This window comes from Podarcis muralis, chromosome 6 (assembly GCF_964188315.1).
Source record: "Podarcis muralis chromosome 6, rPodMur119.hap1.1, whole genome shotgun sequence".
Taxonomy (NCBI): domain Eukaryota; kingdom Metazoa; phylum Chordata; class Lepidosauria; order Squamata; family Lacertidae; genus Podarcis; species Podarcis muralis.
In genome coordinates, this window is record NC_135660.1 from 80803569 (window position 1) to 80818260 (window position 14692).

Below are 14692 nucleotides of genomic sequence, written 5' to 3' on the forward strand. Positions count from 1 at the left end.
GCAGGTACCTTCAAATACTAAGTATTATTGAAGTGAAAACTGTGGTGCCCAAGGATAATGCGCAGGATGCAAAGAACTAGGCAGCCTGTTCAACGTGCCCAAGGTTTTAGAGAACTTGCGTTTTTTCAGACAGCAAACTCCCATAATTACACAGCAAATTATTTATTATAATTTGTTCTTCTTAAGTAGCTCAGTACTAGACATCAAGGGATAAACAAACTGTGTGGCAAGAAGCCCACTAATTTAAATCGAGGTCTGTGACAATCCTCCGTGAACGGTGTGGATGTGTTCTGTTGTTTAGAGCAAGAGGAGCACGCAAGTGTATAATAATGATGATGAGGTTGATGATGATGATGATAATGTTACTATTTATACCCCACCCATCTGGCTGGGCCCCCCCAGCCACTCTGTATGTGTTCTGGAGGTGGTGGGCAGATGGTGAACCCTCCCCATCTTTATGGCTTATGTCCCTTCAACCTGTTCCCAGAAGCACTTTTAACCTTCATAGTGCTTAGATGCCAAGCTGGGAGGACAGTGCAGTGAGAGGGAAAGGAGGTGATGGGCAGGTACAGAGGATTTCGTGCCCAACACCTGTGCTCCCCTTGTACTCTAAAAAACAACAACGGTCATCTGCCCCCTATTATATGCATGTTTGGGATATATAGGGATATACCTGGGTTCACCATCACCTCTAGTTTTGTCCTGAGGGGAATCTCCAAAGCATTTTGCGATGGGCTCTGCAGATTAAAAAAACCAACCAACCTCAAATCACATTAGTGCACATGCAAACTCTCAGATGTGCCTAAAACAGCTTTCTTAGTGGTTGCTATTTCTTTCTGGCAGCTGCAAACTTCTAATATTCAGTTACAGCAGAAGTTTTTTCCTGAGGAGTACAAGAGAAAATTTCCCTCAGTCTGTGGCAAGGGTGTGGGAATAGATGGCAACTACTTTTACCTTAAAGTAATAAAAATATAATATGGGCACAAGTGTGAAAGGTTTTACAGAAGATGCAGAAGCTTACCATGTCTGCTACAGTTTTAATTAAGACTCCATAGCTCTGAACAGTCCTCTAGTGAAATCTATAAGTGAGTCTGGAACAGCCAAACCAACATTATTGTGGCCACAACACATTTGTTAGTCTTTAAGGTACCACAAGACTCTTTGTTGTGTTTGCTGTAAGAGACTTAACACAGCTACCCCACTGAGAAATATTAGCAACATATTTTTTTTTAAAAACCCCACAAATCCTAAGGTTTATATTCCCATCACAACCCACAAAACTGTGGTCTGCAGTGGTTTTGGCTCCCATTATTAGAATGCAAATAGCACAATCAAGATTTTATCCCTACAGTAACTTCATGGGCTTGAAGTGATTCTGATTTTATGAGATGGAGTTGGAGGCAAGTTTTCACAATGGCAAACACAAATCAAGTAAATACATATTGATGAATGATTGTTTCGTTTTGGTTGGGTTTTAGCTTTCGTTGTTAGAGATCGCTGTTTTTTATGGTTAATTGGGAGGTTTTATGGGTTAGCAACTGAAAGATGTAGCCAGCTGGGGGAGAAACTTTGGATCCAAAAGGCAGAGTACAAATGAATACCCTCCAGCATCCCACAGATGAAAATAGGGACTTTTCCCACTAGACACTCCCATTGTTGTGTTTCTCACCCCTGCCGCAGAGCATTTCCTATCTGAAGAAGGGCAGGTGCCAATACAACTATGTCAACAGGACACTCCACCGTCCTGAGAAAACCCCTTGACCCCGCTTTTATTTTATTCTTTGGTAGATTTACGCAAAGAAAAACAGACCCCTATAAGTAAATTTTGGAAGGGGGCAAGCTTAGATGCAAACATGCAAAGTATTATTATTTTTAAAGTCAAGACTTTCTTCCCTCCCAGGGCAGCCCTGCCCTTTGCGTGCCTCTCAGAGAGCTGGCACGTCACACAGGGCTGGGCCATGGCAGCGGCAGCCTCTCCGCCTCCTCGCTCACTCTCCAGCAGCCGCTACAAGCTCCCCAAGGGAGGAGGCTGGCATCATTGGCCATGGAGAGGCCACGGGATGCTCCTGGCAGCCACTGTCACTGCTCGGAACAAGCCCTGGCTCATCCTCCTCTCCAGGCTCAGCTACGGCGGCACTGGCAGGGTAAATAAGGACATTCCAGGATCCAATCAGAAGCCAAGATGACTTTTGTAATTCCGGGACTATCCCTGGAAAATCGGGACACTTGGAGGGTATGGACTATTCCAGGGAGCTCAGATCTTACAGGCTTGTCGGAATTATAACTCCAAAGTAATATATGTAAAGTACTTTGAACACTCTGAAGAACTCTTATCGGTGCTAAGTATCACCATAATCACACAGACACACAACTCCATCTACCACTGAAGAGCAATTGAAAATGCTCTTAGTCCTCTCAGAAATATTTATCTTCTTCCTGAGCGCAAGGAAGGATAGCCAAAGCAAGCACAGAATTAAGCCAAGCAAGTTCTTATTTCCCTGACGTAATATTTTGGACAGAGGGGACGTTGTCAAGTAAACGAAACCGAGTGGGACAAAAACACCCAGGCAAAAATCACCTCGGCTCTATGGATCTTTTGTTTGACCTCACGATATAAGAGAGACATGCATTCAGGTCCCTATATTTTCCAAGGAACCTGTTTCACGTTGCTTTGCTAGAGGAGGAATCTTTGTGCATTGGAGAGGATCCCAGGGAGATGGTTGACTCAGTTTACATGGGAACGAGCCAGACCCATTGGGCCTGACAGCCATACTGTGTTAACTGAGAATGCACCAGGAACAATTTGACAATTGCTGCTTTGAGGCTACATATCTAAGAAAAGAAATACTGTAAAATTAATGAATGTTAGAATGATGTTGGATAAGAAGTTAAGTGGTTCTTAGCTATAATGCTATAAGGAATATGAAAAAATGGATTATTAATAGGTTAAAATTTAATGTTATAATATTTTAAGATTAAAGATTAGGATAAACAAAGAGGGAAAGGATTTGCTGAATTAACAAATTGAATTGGAATACAAAAAAGGGAGGTGTGAGGAGGTCCGGGAAACAAGCAAATGAAAGATAAGTAATGGAAAGATGGAATTGTTTTTAACTATTTTTATTTTGTATTTTTCTTTTTTCTTTTTTCATTTTGTAATACTTTGAAAATCTTAATAAATATATTTTAAAAAAAAGGGAAAAAAAGAGGCTACATATCTAAGAAAAGAAATGGTGGGTTGTTTTTTTCATTAATCAAAATAGGCCGTGCATAAGAAATGGTCTCTGCTGGAGAGAATGACCTCAGTATAATCAGCTCCCAGATTTCTTTTTAGAAATCAACTCTCACCCTTGGCTGCAATCCACTGTTAAGAATCTTTGTTTTGTTCTATCAGAACTTACGTTCCACCCTGCTGCTTTATGAGGCTCTAGCTCACGCTACAGTACAGAAGATAGCAACCACAAGAAACAGCCTGAACCAAATTATTCAGGCTTATGAGGAAACTTCGCCTCTTTGGCTTGTCACCATTTTCACTGCTTCTGCCCCTCCATGTCTGTATTTTAGCAACGGCATAACACACACACACACACACACAAATAGCAAGCAAAGGATTTCCTCTGGCAAGTTGGTGGTTGGACCTCATAAATTTTGGCATTAGGCTGCTAACAAAGGCATTGGAGGAGAGCGTGGTAGGGTCTCCAGGTGAGAAGGGGTGGTTTGGTGTCTAGTAGGGTTGCCATATGTCTGGAATTTCCTGGACATATCTGTGTCTGGGCAAAAATCACTAAAAATGTCCGGGAAAATCCAACTCATATTGGCAGTGTTGTTTTTGACTATGTTTCTTAAAAACAGCTCAAAAACTTCATTATTTTTTTTGGTGAATTTACCAAAAAGCTCAACAATTTTGGGCAAAACTATATATATAAAAAAGCAGCTCAACGTTTCCCTCTCTTTGAAGGTGTGTGTGCTGCCTCATCTTGGGATAGGTGCATTTTCTGAAGGTGGGACAAATGCAGTGCAGCTCAAATTTACATTTAAAGAGCAATTAGTCCAGTTCTGCCCCCCACCCCACAAAGTAGAGATATCCACAAACTTTAGCAAGAAAGGCTATCTGGAATGGATGGGCAGGGAAGCAGAAGCAGTCCAAGGACTCTATTTCAGATCGCCTTGGATGAACCCTACACCTCCAAAGCCCTATTTCCGCCTGCTTGTTAAATGAGATTTAAGCAAGATGCAGTCCACTTAAGCTTGGGCACAACATGTTCAAGTTTAGACGTTTTGTCCCAGTTTGGAGTCAGGCAAAACGTTCTTATCTTTGTGAAGATCTGAAGCCAGAAATGAGTGTTGGGCTTGTGAACTACGCTTTCCCTGTGTGCCAGCTTTGATGCAGAGATCCTGGTGAAGGAAAGATGGAAGAGGGAGGAGCTTGCATGCCTAAAACATGAATGTCACATCTGAACCAGCCTTCTGGTAGCTGTTATTTTGAAAAGACCATTTTCTACACGCCACTGCTTGTGCTCATGTGATTACTTCACTCAAAACTCTATTTCCCCCCTCCCTTATCTGCTGTACCCAATACATTAAAAAACAGGATTTTAAACTTGCTGAGGTTTCCCCAGCATAAGTGAAAACAGAAATATTTTAATCAGGACTAAGTCACAATGAGTCCAGGGAAGCATTCAGCAAAAAACCTTGAACCTGCCATGCTTCTTACTCAGTGGCCCAAGAAATTCCAAGCAGATGTTGATATCACATGTGGAAATGGTTATTCTGGTTGTATTGTGCTGTGTGTGGCTCTGTGTCCTACAGCTAGGAACGTTGCCTCTTTAATTATAATAACTCACATTAATTATTATGTGGTTTGAAAGTTAATTCCAAAATAAAAATGCTGTCTGCCTTTTTCTCTCATCTGTTTACATTGTTGAGCAAAGCAATAGTTGGCATGGTATTGTTGTTAATCCTTAGTGTTGGATTAGGACTTGAGAGACCCATGTTCCAGTCGCCACTCAGCCCAGAAACTTGCCCAATGACCTTGGACCAGTTAATCAGGTTTCAGCCTAACCTACCTATGGACGCTAAGGCTGTTCTGAGAGAGGCAGTGTTTTTTTTCTTTAAAAAATGTACCCCTAAAAAATGTTTAGGGGGACTCTCATTTTGACTCAAGAAAATCACCATTTTATAGTTCAGGAAAAATAAATACAGTGGATGCTCGGGTTGCGAATGTGATCCCTGCGGGATGCACGTTTGCAACCTGCAGCTGCACATCTGCGCACGCGCGGGTTGCAATTCAGCGCTTCTGCGCATGTGCAAAGCATGATTTAGCGCTTATGCGCATGCGCAGCCGCCGAAACCCGGAAGTAACCCGTTCCGGTACTTCTGGGTTTCGGCGGTTCGTAACCTGAAAAAACACAACCTGAAGCGTCTGTAACCCGAGGTATGACTGTACAGTAAATGGACAAAAGTACAAAGATTCACAAACTGTTTAGGGGTATGTGTCCCCCTGCGTCCCCCAGGGGAAAAAAGCACTTGAGAGGTGCAGTGGCGTAGCGTGGGGGGTGCAGGGGGGGCCGGCCGCACCGGGCGCAACATCTGGGGTTAGGGCAAATCCATGGGTTAGGGGGCGCAAATCCACGGGTTAGGGGGCGCAAATCCACGGGTTAGGGGCCGCAAATTACTTGCCTTGCCCCGGGTGCTGACAACCCACGCTACGCCACTGGAGAGGTGAAGAGATTTCACTGGATGTAGGAAACCAGGGTAGGAATTTGAGGAGGGGAGTCATATGCCTGAGTGATAGAAGAGGTGAACATTTTGGGCAGCAGACGTGAAATGACTGAAGACTGTTTTGCAACAAAGGATAACCAGGCAGGGAGGAAAAGGTTGTGGCGGCATGAAGTTTTTAGATGAGTTTTAAAGCTGAAAACTTTTCAGTGTTGTGCAGGGACAAAGTATACGACGGATCTGTGGGATATGCTCTCTGGAAGTAAATTAATGGAAATAAATTCTTTTTGGAAATTCCATTATTTCTCATTGAGGTGATTATACATACCAGCCACAGGCCAGAGTTGCCATGCCAAGTTAAAAACCTGCTGACAGCCTACATTTTCTTAAACTGGCAGCATTTGTACTTATTTTATAGTAACATCTTGGGAGTTTCCTGTGTAAAGTGGCCTCTTTCATATTAAGTCAGGGAATACATTGTTGACATTTGCTGTCCCCCCCTGAAAAACATTTTCCAAAGCTCAGTGGTGGTTTAGTGTTACACACACTTTTAACCAACTTTCCTGACTTTGAGGCAAGCGAGTTCCACATAGAAATGGGTGGGGCCTCCACTAAAACCTTTTAAGGTTTGATGGTTGGCCCAAATATTTGAGGAGGGCCTTTTCCCTACTCTTTAATTACATGTTGTTTTTCTTTCCATAAAGATTTAAAAAGAGATCTTTGTGTTGCATTATGAGGAGACAGCTTCCCTCATATAAAAACAATGCTAAAGGCAAAATAAAGAAACCTGTGTAAAGAGTTAGCACTAATACTAATTTACTGCTGGGTAAGTCATCTTGAATTCAGTTAGCCAGAGTAAACATTCCTAGAATCTAGCGCTATGTGGCCTGATGCGCCTAATCTCACAGCGCTCCAGTTTCTGTTCTTATGTTTAACAACAACAGAATATTATTGATGTAAACAATATAAATATTACGAACAATATTTATTGAGGATCTAGTCCACAAGCTTAACACAAGTCAGCAGTGTGATGCAGCAGCAAAAAAAGCTAATGCAATTCCAGGCTGCATCAACAAAAGTACAGTGGTACCTTGGGTTAAGAACTTAATTTGTTCTGGAGGTCTGTTCTTAACCTGAGGTACCACTTTAGCTAATGGGGCCTCCTGCTGCCGCTGCACCTCTGCTGCACAATTTCTGTTCTCATCCTGAAGCAAAGTTCTTAACCTGAGGCACTATTTCTGGGTTAGCGGAGTCTGTAATCTGAAGTGTATGTAACCCGAGGTACCACTGTATAGTGTCAAGATCAAGAGAAGTAATAGTACCACTCTATTCTGCCTTGGTCAGACCAGAAATGGAATACCGTGTCTAGTTCTGGCCACCACAATTTAAGAAGGATATTGACAAGCTGGAACATGTGTAGAGGAGGGCGACTGAGATGATCAACCAACCAATAAATAATGTCACTTACTCTAACAGAGTTCAGTTCCCTGTTCTGTTCTCTTGGTATTACATTGAAAAACCACACAGTTGTGATCTTTGGCATATTTCCCTCCACACACTAGTAAACTTTAGAAAGAAGAGGTCATCTTTGTGGTGAGTCACCCCTAATGAGCTTTGATGCTATAGGAGGTCCCAGTTCTTCTGAATTGTGGAACCCTTAAGAGTTCAACTCTTCAGTGGATGTTCCCACACATGGGGGATTCTAAGTACTTTTGCAAAACCTAAATATAGTGTGGAATAACAAAACAAGGCCTAGGCAAAGTTTTAATATTGCTTGCTTTCCCACCTCTTGCAGTTGCTGCTGATCCTGTCACTGATCTCCCAGGGAGTTTGGAACAGAATGACTGGTGTGATGAACACAATACAATTCATAAGCGCTTAGATACTATCCAAGAGGTAAGGCGATCATAGCAGAGCAATGTTACAGGCCAAAGTTACTCTTCCAGTCTGTTCCTTGGTACCTCTCCAAAATGGCTCACTTAAAATACCAGGTTTGACTGAGGATTTCCACAAAATATGGGTCGCAGTCAAAGGGGCAAGAGATCTGTAATTGTGTCACACTGAGGTGGGGTGGGGAATACAACATCTTTCTTTTCATGAATCTTGCTTTAGACACTTACAAATAATATATGAACTACTGTGCTGGGAAGGTTCAGGGGCAATTAGACGTGACAGTATACCAGCAAGCAGGGCTATAGATTCATTATTACAGCTCATGCATTGTGGATGCAAATAATCCATGATCACTTTTGGGAGTACAGTTGTACCTTGGAAGTTGAACGGAATCTGTTCCAGAAGTCTGTTTGACTTCCAAAATGTTTGGAAACCAAAGCATGACTTCTGATTGGCTGCAGTAACCTCCTGCAGCCAATCAGAAGCCGCGGAAGCCCTGTTGGACATTTGGCTTCCAAAAAAACATTCAAAAACCAGAACACTCACTTCTGGGTTTCGATCGTTCGGGAGCCGAAACATAGGAGTACCAAGGCGTTCGACAACCAAGGTACGACTGTGCATGAAACCTTTGGGCAGAAATCTGATTGTCAAATACATTCTTGCCTTGATTATTCATCCACATGTTTTGCACACAGCACTTTTATTTTACTTCTGTTTGTATGTGTTTACAGCAACGTATAAGAACCCCTCACTGGCTGTATTTGCATGGAACATTCAGAGGTATGAGAATGAGCTCATGCGAGCCTCAGGATGCACTCCCTCTGGTGTGGCTTTGAAGAAAGCAGAAGCTTCTCCTTCCATTTTAACTACAGTTTACCATTGCATCTGAACCCCAAACTATAGTTAATCATAAAATGAGGGGCTTGCACATTCTTTGTATGTGAAAGGTCTCCAGGTAGGCCTAGTGAAAATCCCTTATCTGAAGCCCTGCAGAATGGCTGCTAGGCAAGATTGATAACCCTGAATCAGATAGACCAATAGTCTGACTTGTTATAAGACTATGTTCTAGCATACAGTTTTTTGTAAACTAAATCAGTTTCATCACTGTCTGAAGTTGGCTTGGGGTTTTGTTTTGTTTTTGGTAGATTATAGTTAAGAGTAACTGCAGTTTGTGCGGATTCGAATGAGCCACTAAGCTGCTATTAATCAAAACTCCTCTTCAGCTGGGAGATCTAGGGCAGGAAATTCCACCAGATCCTTGGAAATGGGATCTGGCAGAATGTTCCCCAGCAAACAATCAGCGTAAGCCTCAAGCCAAGCTATTATACAGTTCTGTGTTGCTGGTACTTAACGCTATTGTGCCTTAATCAGATACATAGTACAGCAAAAATAGCAAATGCTGGGCTGTGGTGTATATACTCTGGCTGTGTCCTGAAGTCATAGCATTCCGCAGCACTGGGTTTACGGCAGTTCCCTTGAACAGGTGCCAAGATGAGGGGGCGTAAAACTCTGACAGAGTGCACTTGAGAGCATGCATAGCACGGAAGGTGCTAAATTTTGTCCTCACTCAGGGCACCAAACTACCAAAGTCCGCCCCTGCATTGGGGGAGGACATAAGAACGTAACTGGAAGTGATAAAGGTTTATAGATTATAAATGGGTCCTCTTGTTTTATGTTAAAGGCATTGTACACAGAAAATAGGGAATTTGACTGTAGGCAGAATGATCACCCTCTGTAACTGGAGGAGGAGGAGGACGCCATTCATGAGAATGGATAATCAGATTTTGGACATTGTGTATATATGGTTAAGGTTACAAATATGGCGAGAACCAGACAATACCAGTCAGATGGTTTTTGTGAAAAAAGGATTGTTTTCATAGTGTATTGGAGCAACAAGGTTCAAGATTAGGTAAACCTGTTTGTATTACTTGGTACTTTAGGACTTCAATGTGTTCTATATGATTTTGGTAAAGAAATTCATTTGTTTTTAGCTCACAATATCCATTTTCTGTTTTTTTTTTCTTTTTTGGTGTTTAATATGTGTATTCATGTTTTTGTTTTCTTTACAACTCTATTTGCTTTATTTTGTTCTGTTACAATAAAAATAATATAAATTTATACACTCAACAGACAAAAAACACTTCTATCAACCACAGCAGAGGAAGGTGGTTTAACATTACAAGTACATGCAAACCAGGCCAGTGCCCGGTTAATCTCATCAATTAAAAAATACGGTAAATAAATCAACACCCTTGTCCACTAGAGGGCAGCACAAGACCAGAAATGCTAACCCTGCTCTCTACAGTTCTCTCCCTGCTGTATCAAAGTCCTTGGTGTAGGGTTGGCTTATGGCGGATGTAGCTTGCAAAGGATGAACTCCCACCTGCATCTGCATTCACTGTGGGAGTGATGAACCCAAACGGGCAAGGGGTACAATGGACTTGCAACTTACGCACATTTAACTTGTACAGCTGCAGTGCTATGTGCGTGGCGGCCAGCCAGCCAGCTGAAATCAAACAAATTAAATGCATGCAAGGCAGAGAGCTTAAAAGCCCATCGTGGGAAGAACCTTTAAGCTCTCTGATTTGCTTCCCAGGCTCTGTGAGGCTCTTGCGAAAGCCTCCGCAACCCACACAAGAGCCTCCCAGAGCCCATTCAGTAAAACAGAGAAGGTTCTTGTGGTGACTACAAGTTTTTCCCCCAGGATGACCAGACAAACCACGGTTTTTCTTAAAAGTTTGACATCTCTTCCAGCCTTGCTCTTGCCTTGGACCTTTGTAGATTGGACAGCTGCGATAGGGTGGTCAAACAAGCCTTATGGTTCACATGCAACGTCAAGTCATAGCCCAAGACAAGATTCATAAGCCAACAAAAGACAATGCCTTTGGATTGAGAGTGGCTTGTTGGCAGTAAATCCCCACTTAGCGATGAAACTCACTGGGTGACCTAGGGGCACTCAATGTCTCTCAGACTAACATCCTACCTCACAGGGTTGTTGTGAGGAGAAAATGGGGAGGGGAGAACCTTGTACACCAGCTCATTGAAGGAAAATTTTGGGATATAGAGGAAGCCAACCAACCAACCATAGTTAAGCTGTTTGGCAGAGTTCTCACAAAATGCTAAGCCATAGAACCAGCCTAATTCAGGAGATGCTGATAGAAGTGGATTACCCTAAATTTCGCTTTTCTTCATTAGCAGGTGGAAAAGACTGTTGATCTTCTTGACTCTGAAGTCAAGTCCCTGCTGAACACCATAAGTGAAACTGCATGGAATGTTCCTCTTGCTCCTGGAACTCCCTTGATGGATATCTTTGAAGGTACAAGTCACAGAGAAATGTAGTACATCTATTATCCATGTGTCCACAACTGCTTGTAAATGTTGCAATTCAGCGCACAGAATGCAGTTGTACCCTGAAGATCACTTCACTTGGGGAATAATATGGTTGGTTGCTGTACCCTTAAAACTCCAAGATGTGTAACACTACTGAAATATCTGTTTCAAGTTCATCGGCTACTATGAACTTCTGTAAATGAAGTAAGTAATCCTGTTCACAGAAGGGCTTTAATCTAGCAAAACCTTCACTAGTGGATGGGTGTGGTGGGGAGAGGGGAAATTTCCCCTCTGCAGGACCCTGTGCCGCCCTGAAATCTGCTCTGGAAAATTTGGTTACCTCTGGGGTGTTTTGGGGGGGGGCGGGGGGAGAGAGAATCAAGTGAAAACTGCACCTCCTGCTTCTGTTAGTGGAAGGCTAACACTGGGATGTGACCCTTCATCTGTTTTTTAACAAATACTGCCTTCTCTAGAAACCGATGGCTTGGTGGATTGCCACTAAAATCTTCCTTCCTCTCTCTCATTCGCTAGATACCAGCTGAGCTTCAAGACGACGGACCAAAGGAACAGACTGTAATATCTATATACCTGTATCTCCCACCTGCATAATTAACCCATATTGCACTCTTTCACAAGCTTCCAGACCAGACAGATGTCTTCAGACTTGGGATGGGGAGTATTCCATCACAAGTTCCTCTGTGTTATGATCTAACCATACTGACGCATAATACCAAAAGAGAAGTTTTCTTCCCACCTATCCTGAAGATTTAAAGACTCCTAAAATTGTTTAAAAGAATCCTCACTGCAAGGACCCCTGTGGAGATGTTAAATGTCCCAGAAGGTCCAGCCATCTGGTGGTAAAGAAAAAGGAGCAGAAATTAGAAGAGGTACTGTTGGAAGTTTTCAAGGGGTACCTGGTAGTCTCCAAAATGGCATCTTTGGTCACAAAGAAATTGTTGTTGTTGTTAATTGATTGCTCAAATTTTAGGATTAACTAGCTAACCTGTAGCACTGGTACTACAAGGGAAAATAAGCAACAGGTCTTATGGCGCTCCTGGAGAGTAGGGGCAGGAAAGCACGTGAGCCTGGCTGCAGCACAGTCAGATATACAGCCTTGTTCGCAAGCTTCCTAGAGGCATCTAATGCTGATCATTGCTGGAGGCACCATGGTGGGAGTTTTGGTCTGGTCCAGCAAGACGTCCAAATCTGGCAGTACTCCCCAGCTGAAACACCTTGTGAAAGCGCATTGAGTGCCTATCTACTGAGGGGCATTCTCCTAACTTCTGGACTTGTGGCACACTTGCCAAAAACTGGTTCCAAACTTCTTGAAATATCCAGGTTTGTCCAGTGTTGGAAACAGGATGCAGAGCTCAGTGGCCCAGGAATGAGTTTGTTTGTAACGCTCTGTCCTCGTGTCTTTGCCCAAGCCTTTCTTATGAAGGGACAGGTCACCAAGGAGCCACAGTGAGCAGCCTAAGTGGAATGATTTCATGTTTTATGTAGAAGCTAAAACCCCTCTGCATATCCCTCTGAAACATTTGCTCAAGAAACTGCCTGATGGTGCTTAAGCTCACTAGTCTGATTTGCCTGAGACACGACCCCATTCCCCAAGGGGAGCCATCCATGGTTGAAGCTGAATATCCCAAATAAATGATGCTGTCAACATGGCAGAAATAAGAACACTGATGCAGGAGGCTTGGGTACTAATTTGGTTTATTTGTACAAATCATCTTTTAAAAAATTATATATTTGATTTTAAGGTAGAATTCTACAAAAACACGCAAAGAGAAAAAGCTTTGGCATACACTCAGATTGAAGGCATTTTGAGCCTCCCAAAAGACAACTTTGGCTGGATCATGCTAGCGGCAAGTCCATCTAAGAATCAGGGAACTGAATGGGGAAAGTGAAACATGTGCTGAACGCTTAAATCAATGGGGGTTTCCTTTGTGCCTATTTTTGTAAAAGAGGAGCATTTTATGTGGAATCTCCATTGACTTCTGTGTTCCTGTTTATATTCCAATAAAATGTTTGGAGCTTGTAAAGCAGCCTTTTCTAACAATGAAGCCTTGTTCACATGTTGCTTTCAAGAGAAAAAGCTGATCCTCCGCATATTGAAAAACGAATGAGTGGAAATATTTGTTTGATTGTAGGCTGTCCCTGAGAGCTAAACTAGATATGATGCTGAAGACATCAACAGAGAGCCAGTAGATTTTTAAGTTTTAAAAATGGCTGTGTGTGTTTGAAGTGTTGGGATTCTGCATGCGCAGAGAGATTAAGCCCTTTCCTCACCTTATCCCAACTCTGAACAAAAAAACAAACTGTTCCATTTCATGCTGCTATTACCTCTTGAAGAGGAAAGCTCTCATTGGCAAGTATAAGCCTTAGCAGACTTAGCTTTTTTGTGGGTGTGCTTTGTAACATGCCATTGGCACAATAGTGCATTATGAACGGTGGTGGGTCAACCATACACTATCCCGCTGTCTTAGTTGTTCTGTGATGCTTCAGCAACAGCAGTCTTGTTCTCTTAGCACATGAAAATGGGAGAAAAATAAACTGGAACATTTCTAGTAGAAAACATAGCTGTACCGCATTTTTGCAGGTGCACTCTTGGAAGTAGGGTCATGCATAACCACCAGGTTATCAGCAGGAGCATAAATCTGCAAGAATGCACATGAAACAGGACATTCGGAGGGACCCTAATGACAAACACCCTGGCAGACTTCCTAACATCTTGGTCCTGAATTCTGCCAATGCACCACATCCCTTTTCCTTCAATTTAGGGACGATATCACAGACTTCAGGGAGATCCAGCATTCAAAACAACATAAGGCAGCATAAAGATTCTAGCCAGACTTTTACATTTCTCCTTGAACAGCAGTGAGTGAACAGGGTCTGAAAGTCTACCCAATCACTCTTCAGAACAGGATTTTTTTTTTAATTTAAGCAACAAGCATGTAGATATCAAATGCACCATGCACCACACATACAAAAAATGTTTTGTACTTTTTTTTGTAAGACACAAAGCTGTATAGAATCATTTGGCACGCACAAATAAAGGCATTTCCAAACAAAAGCTATTCATGCAACACAAGCCACTTCCATACAGTGGAGTGTGTCCCCCCCCCCCCCCATAAGAAAGCAAATACCTGTTTGTGAACTACAGCTATCTGGTGCAGCAGCCTCTCTCTCTATAGCAGGATTTATTTCTGTACTCATGATATATTATTCAAGAAAGGAATAACGTGGCACTTTAGAGAAAATCTTCTGGATATTTGGAGTTTTGACAGCATGTGTGAAATGATAGCATAAGTGATTCTTTAAAAAAAAAACAAAATTCCAGGGGACTCAACTTAGTCGTTTCCACCGCACAATTTCAGCAGGATTTTCCTGTAGTCTCCAGAAGTGTCACCCTGGTAAGAAACACCAAAAGGGAAAAAAGTGATCTTGTGCCAAAGGTTAAAGAGAGCAATCATCTCTGTGTCAGAAGCCAACAGGTGAACCTCCCAGTTGCACAAGGCATACACCCTGCTCATCTGAACCTATAGACAAGACTTTTATACCTGGGGAGACAGCAGCCACCTGATTTTTTTCTCTAACTCCCCCCCCCCCCCAATAGCAACATGTTATTTAATATGATAGGTTTTTTGTTTCACTTTCTGTTAAAACAAAAGTGGTGTGGAGCACATTTGGCCCCCTGGTATACTGTGGAGCCACAGCCTATGAAACAGGCCAGATTAGTATTTCCCAAACT

At 42.5% G+C, this 14692-nt stretch overlaps 2 protein-coding genes across 4 annotated transcripts in view; one reads left to right on the forward strand and one right to left on the reverse strand.

Annotated features, from left to right (window-relative positions):
• Window positions 1–14275, forward strand: part of PLAC9 (placenta associated 9) — a 52625-nt gene extending 38350 nt beyond the window's left edge. For 2 of the 3 annotated variants that reach the window (XM_028729187.2, XM_028729184.2), the window contains exons 2-4: window positions 7514–7614; window positions 10807–10927; window positions 11473–14275. In XM_028729187.2, the coding sequence (XP_028585020.1) occupies window positions 7514–7614; window positions 10807–10927; window positions 11473–11483 (233 nt within the window). In that variant the 3' untranslated portion in view covers window positions 11484–14275. The remainder of the gene's footprint in view (window positions 1–7513; window positions 7615–10806; window positions 10928–11472) is intronic. The other variant, XM_028729185.2, reaches the window with a different exon arrangement.
• Window positions 12638–14692, reverse strand: part of ANXA11 (annexin A11) — a 35571-nt gene continuing 33516 nt past the window's right edge. Inside the window, exon 15 of the mRNA XM_077930614.1 lies at window positions 12638–14351. Coding sequence (XP_077786740.1) covers window positions 14292–14351 — 60 coding nt within the window. The 3' untranslated portion in view covers window positions 12638–14291. The remainder of the gene's footprint in view (window positions 14352–14692) is intronic.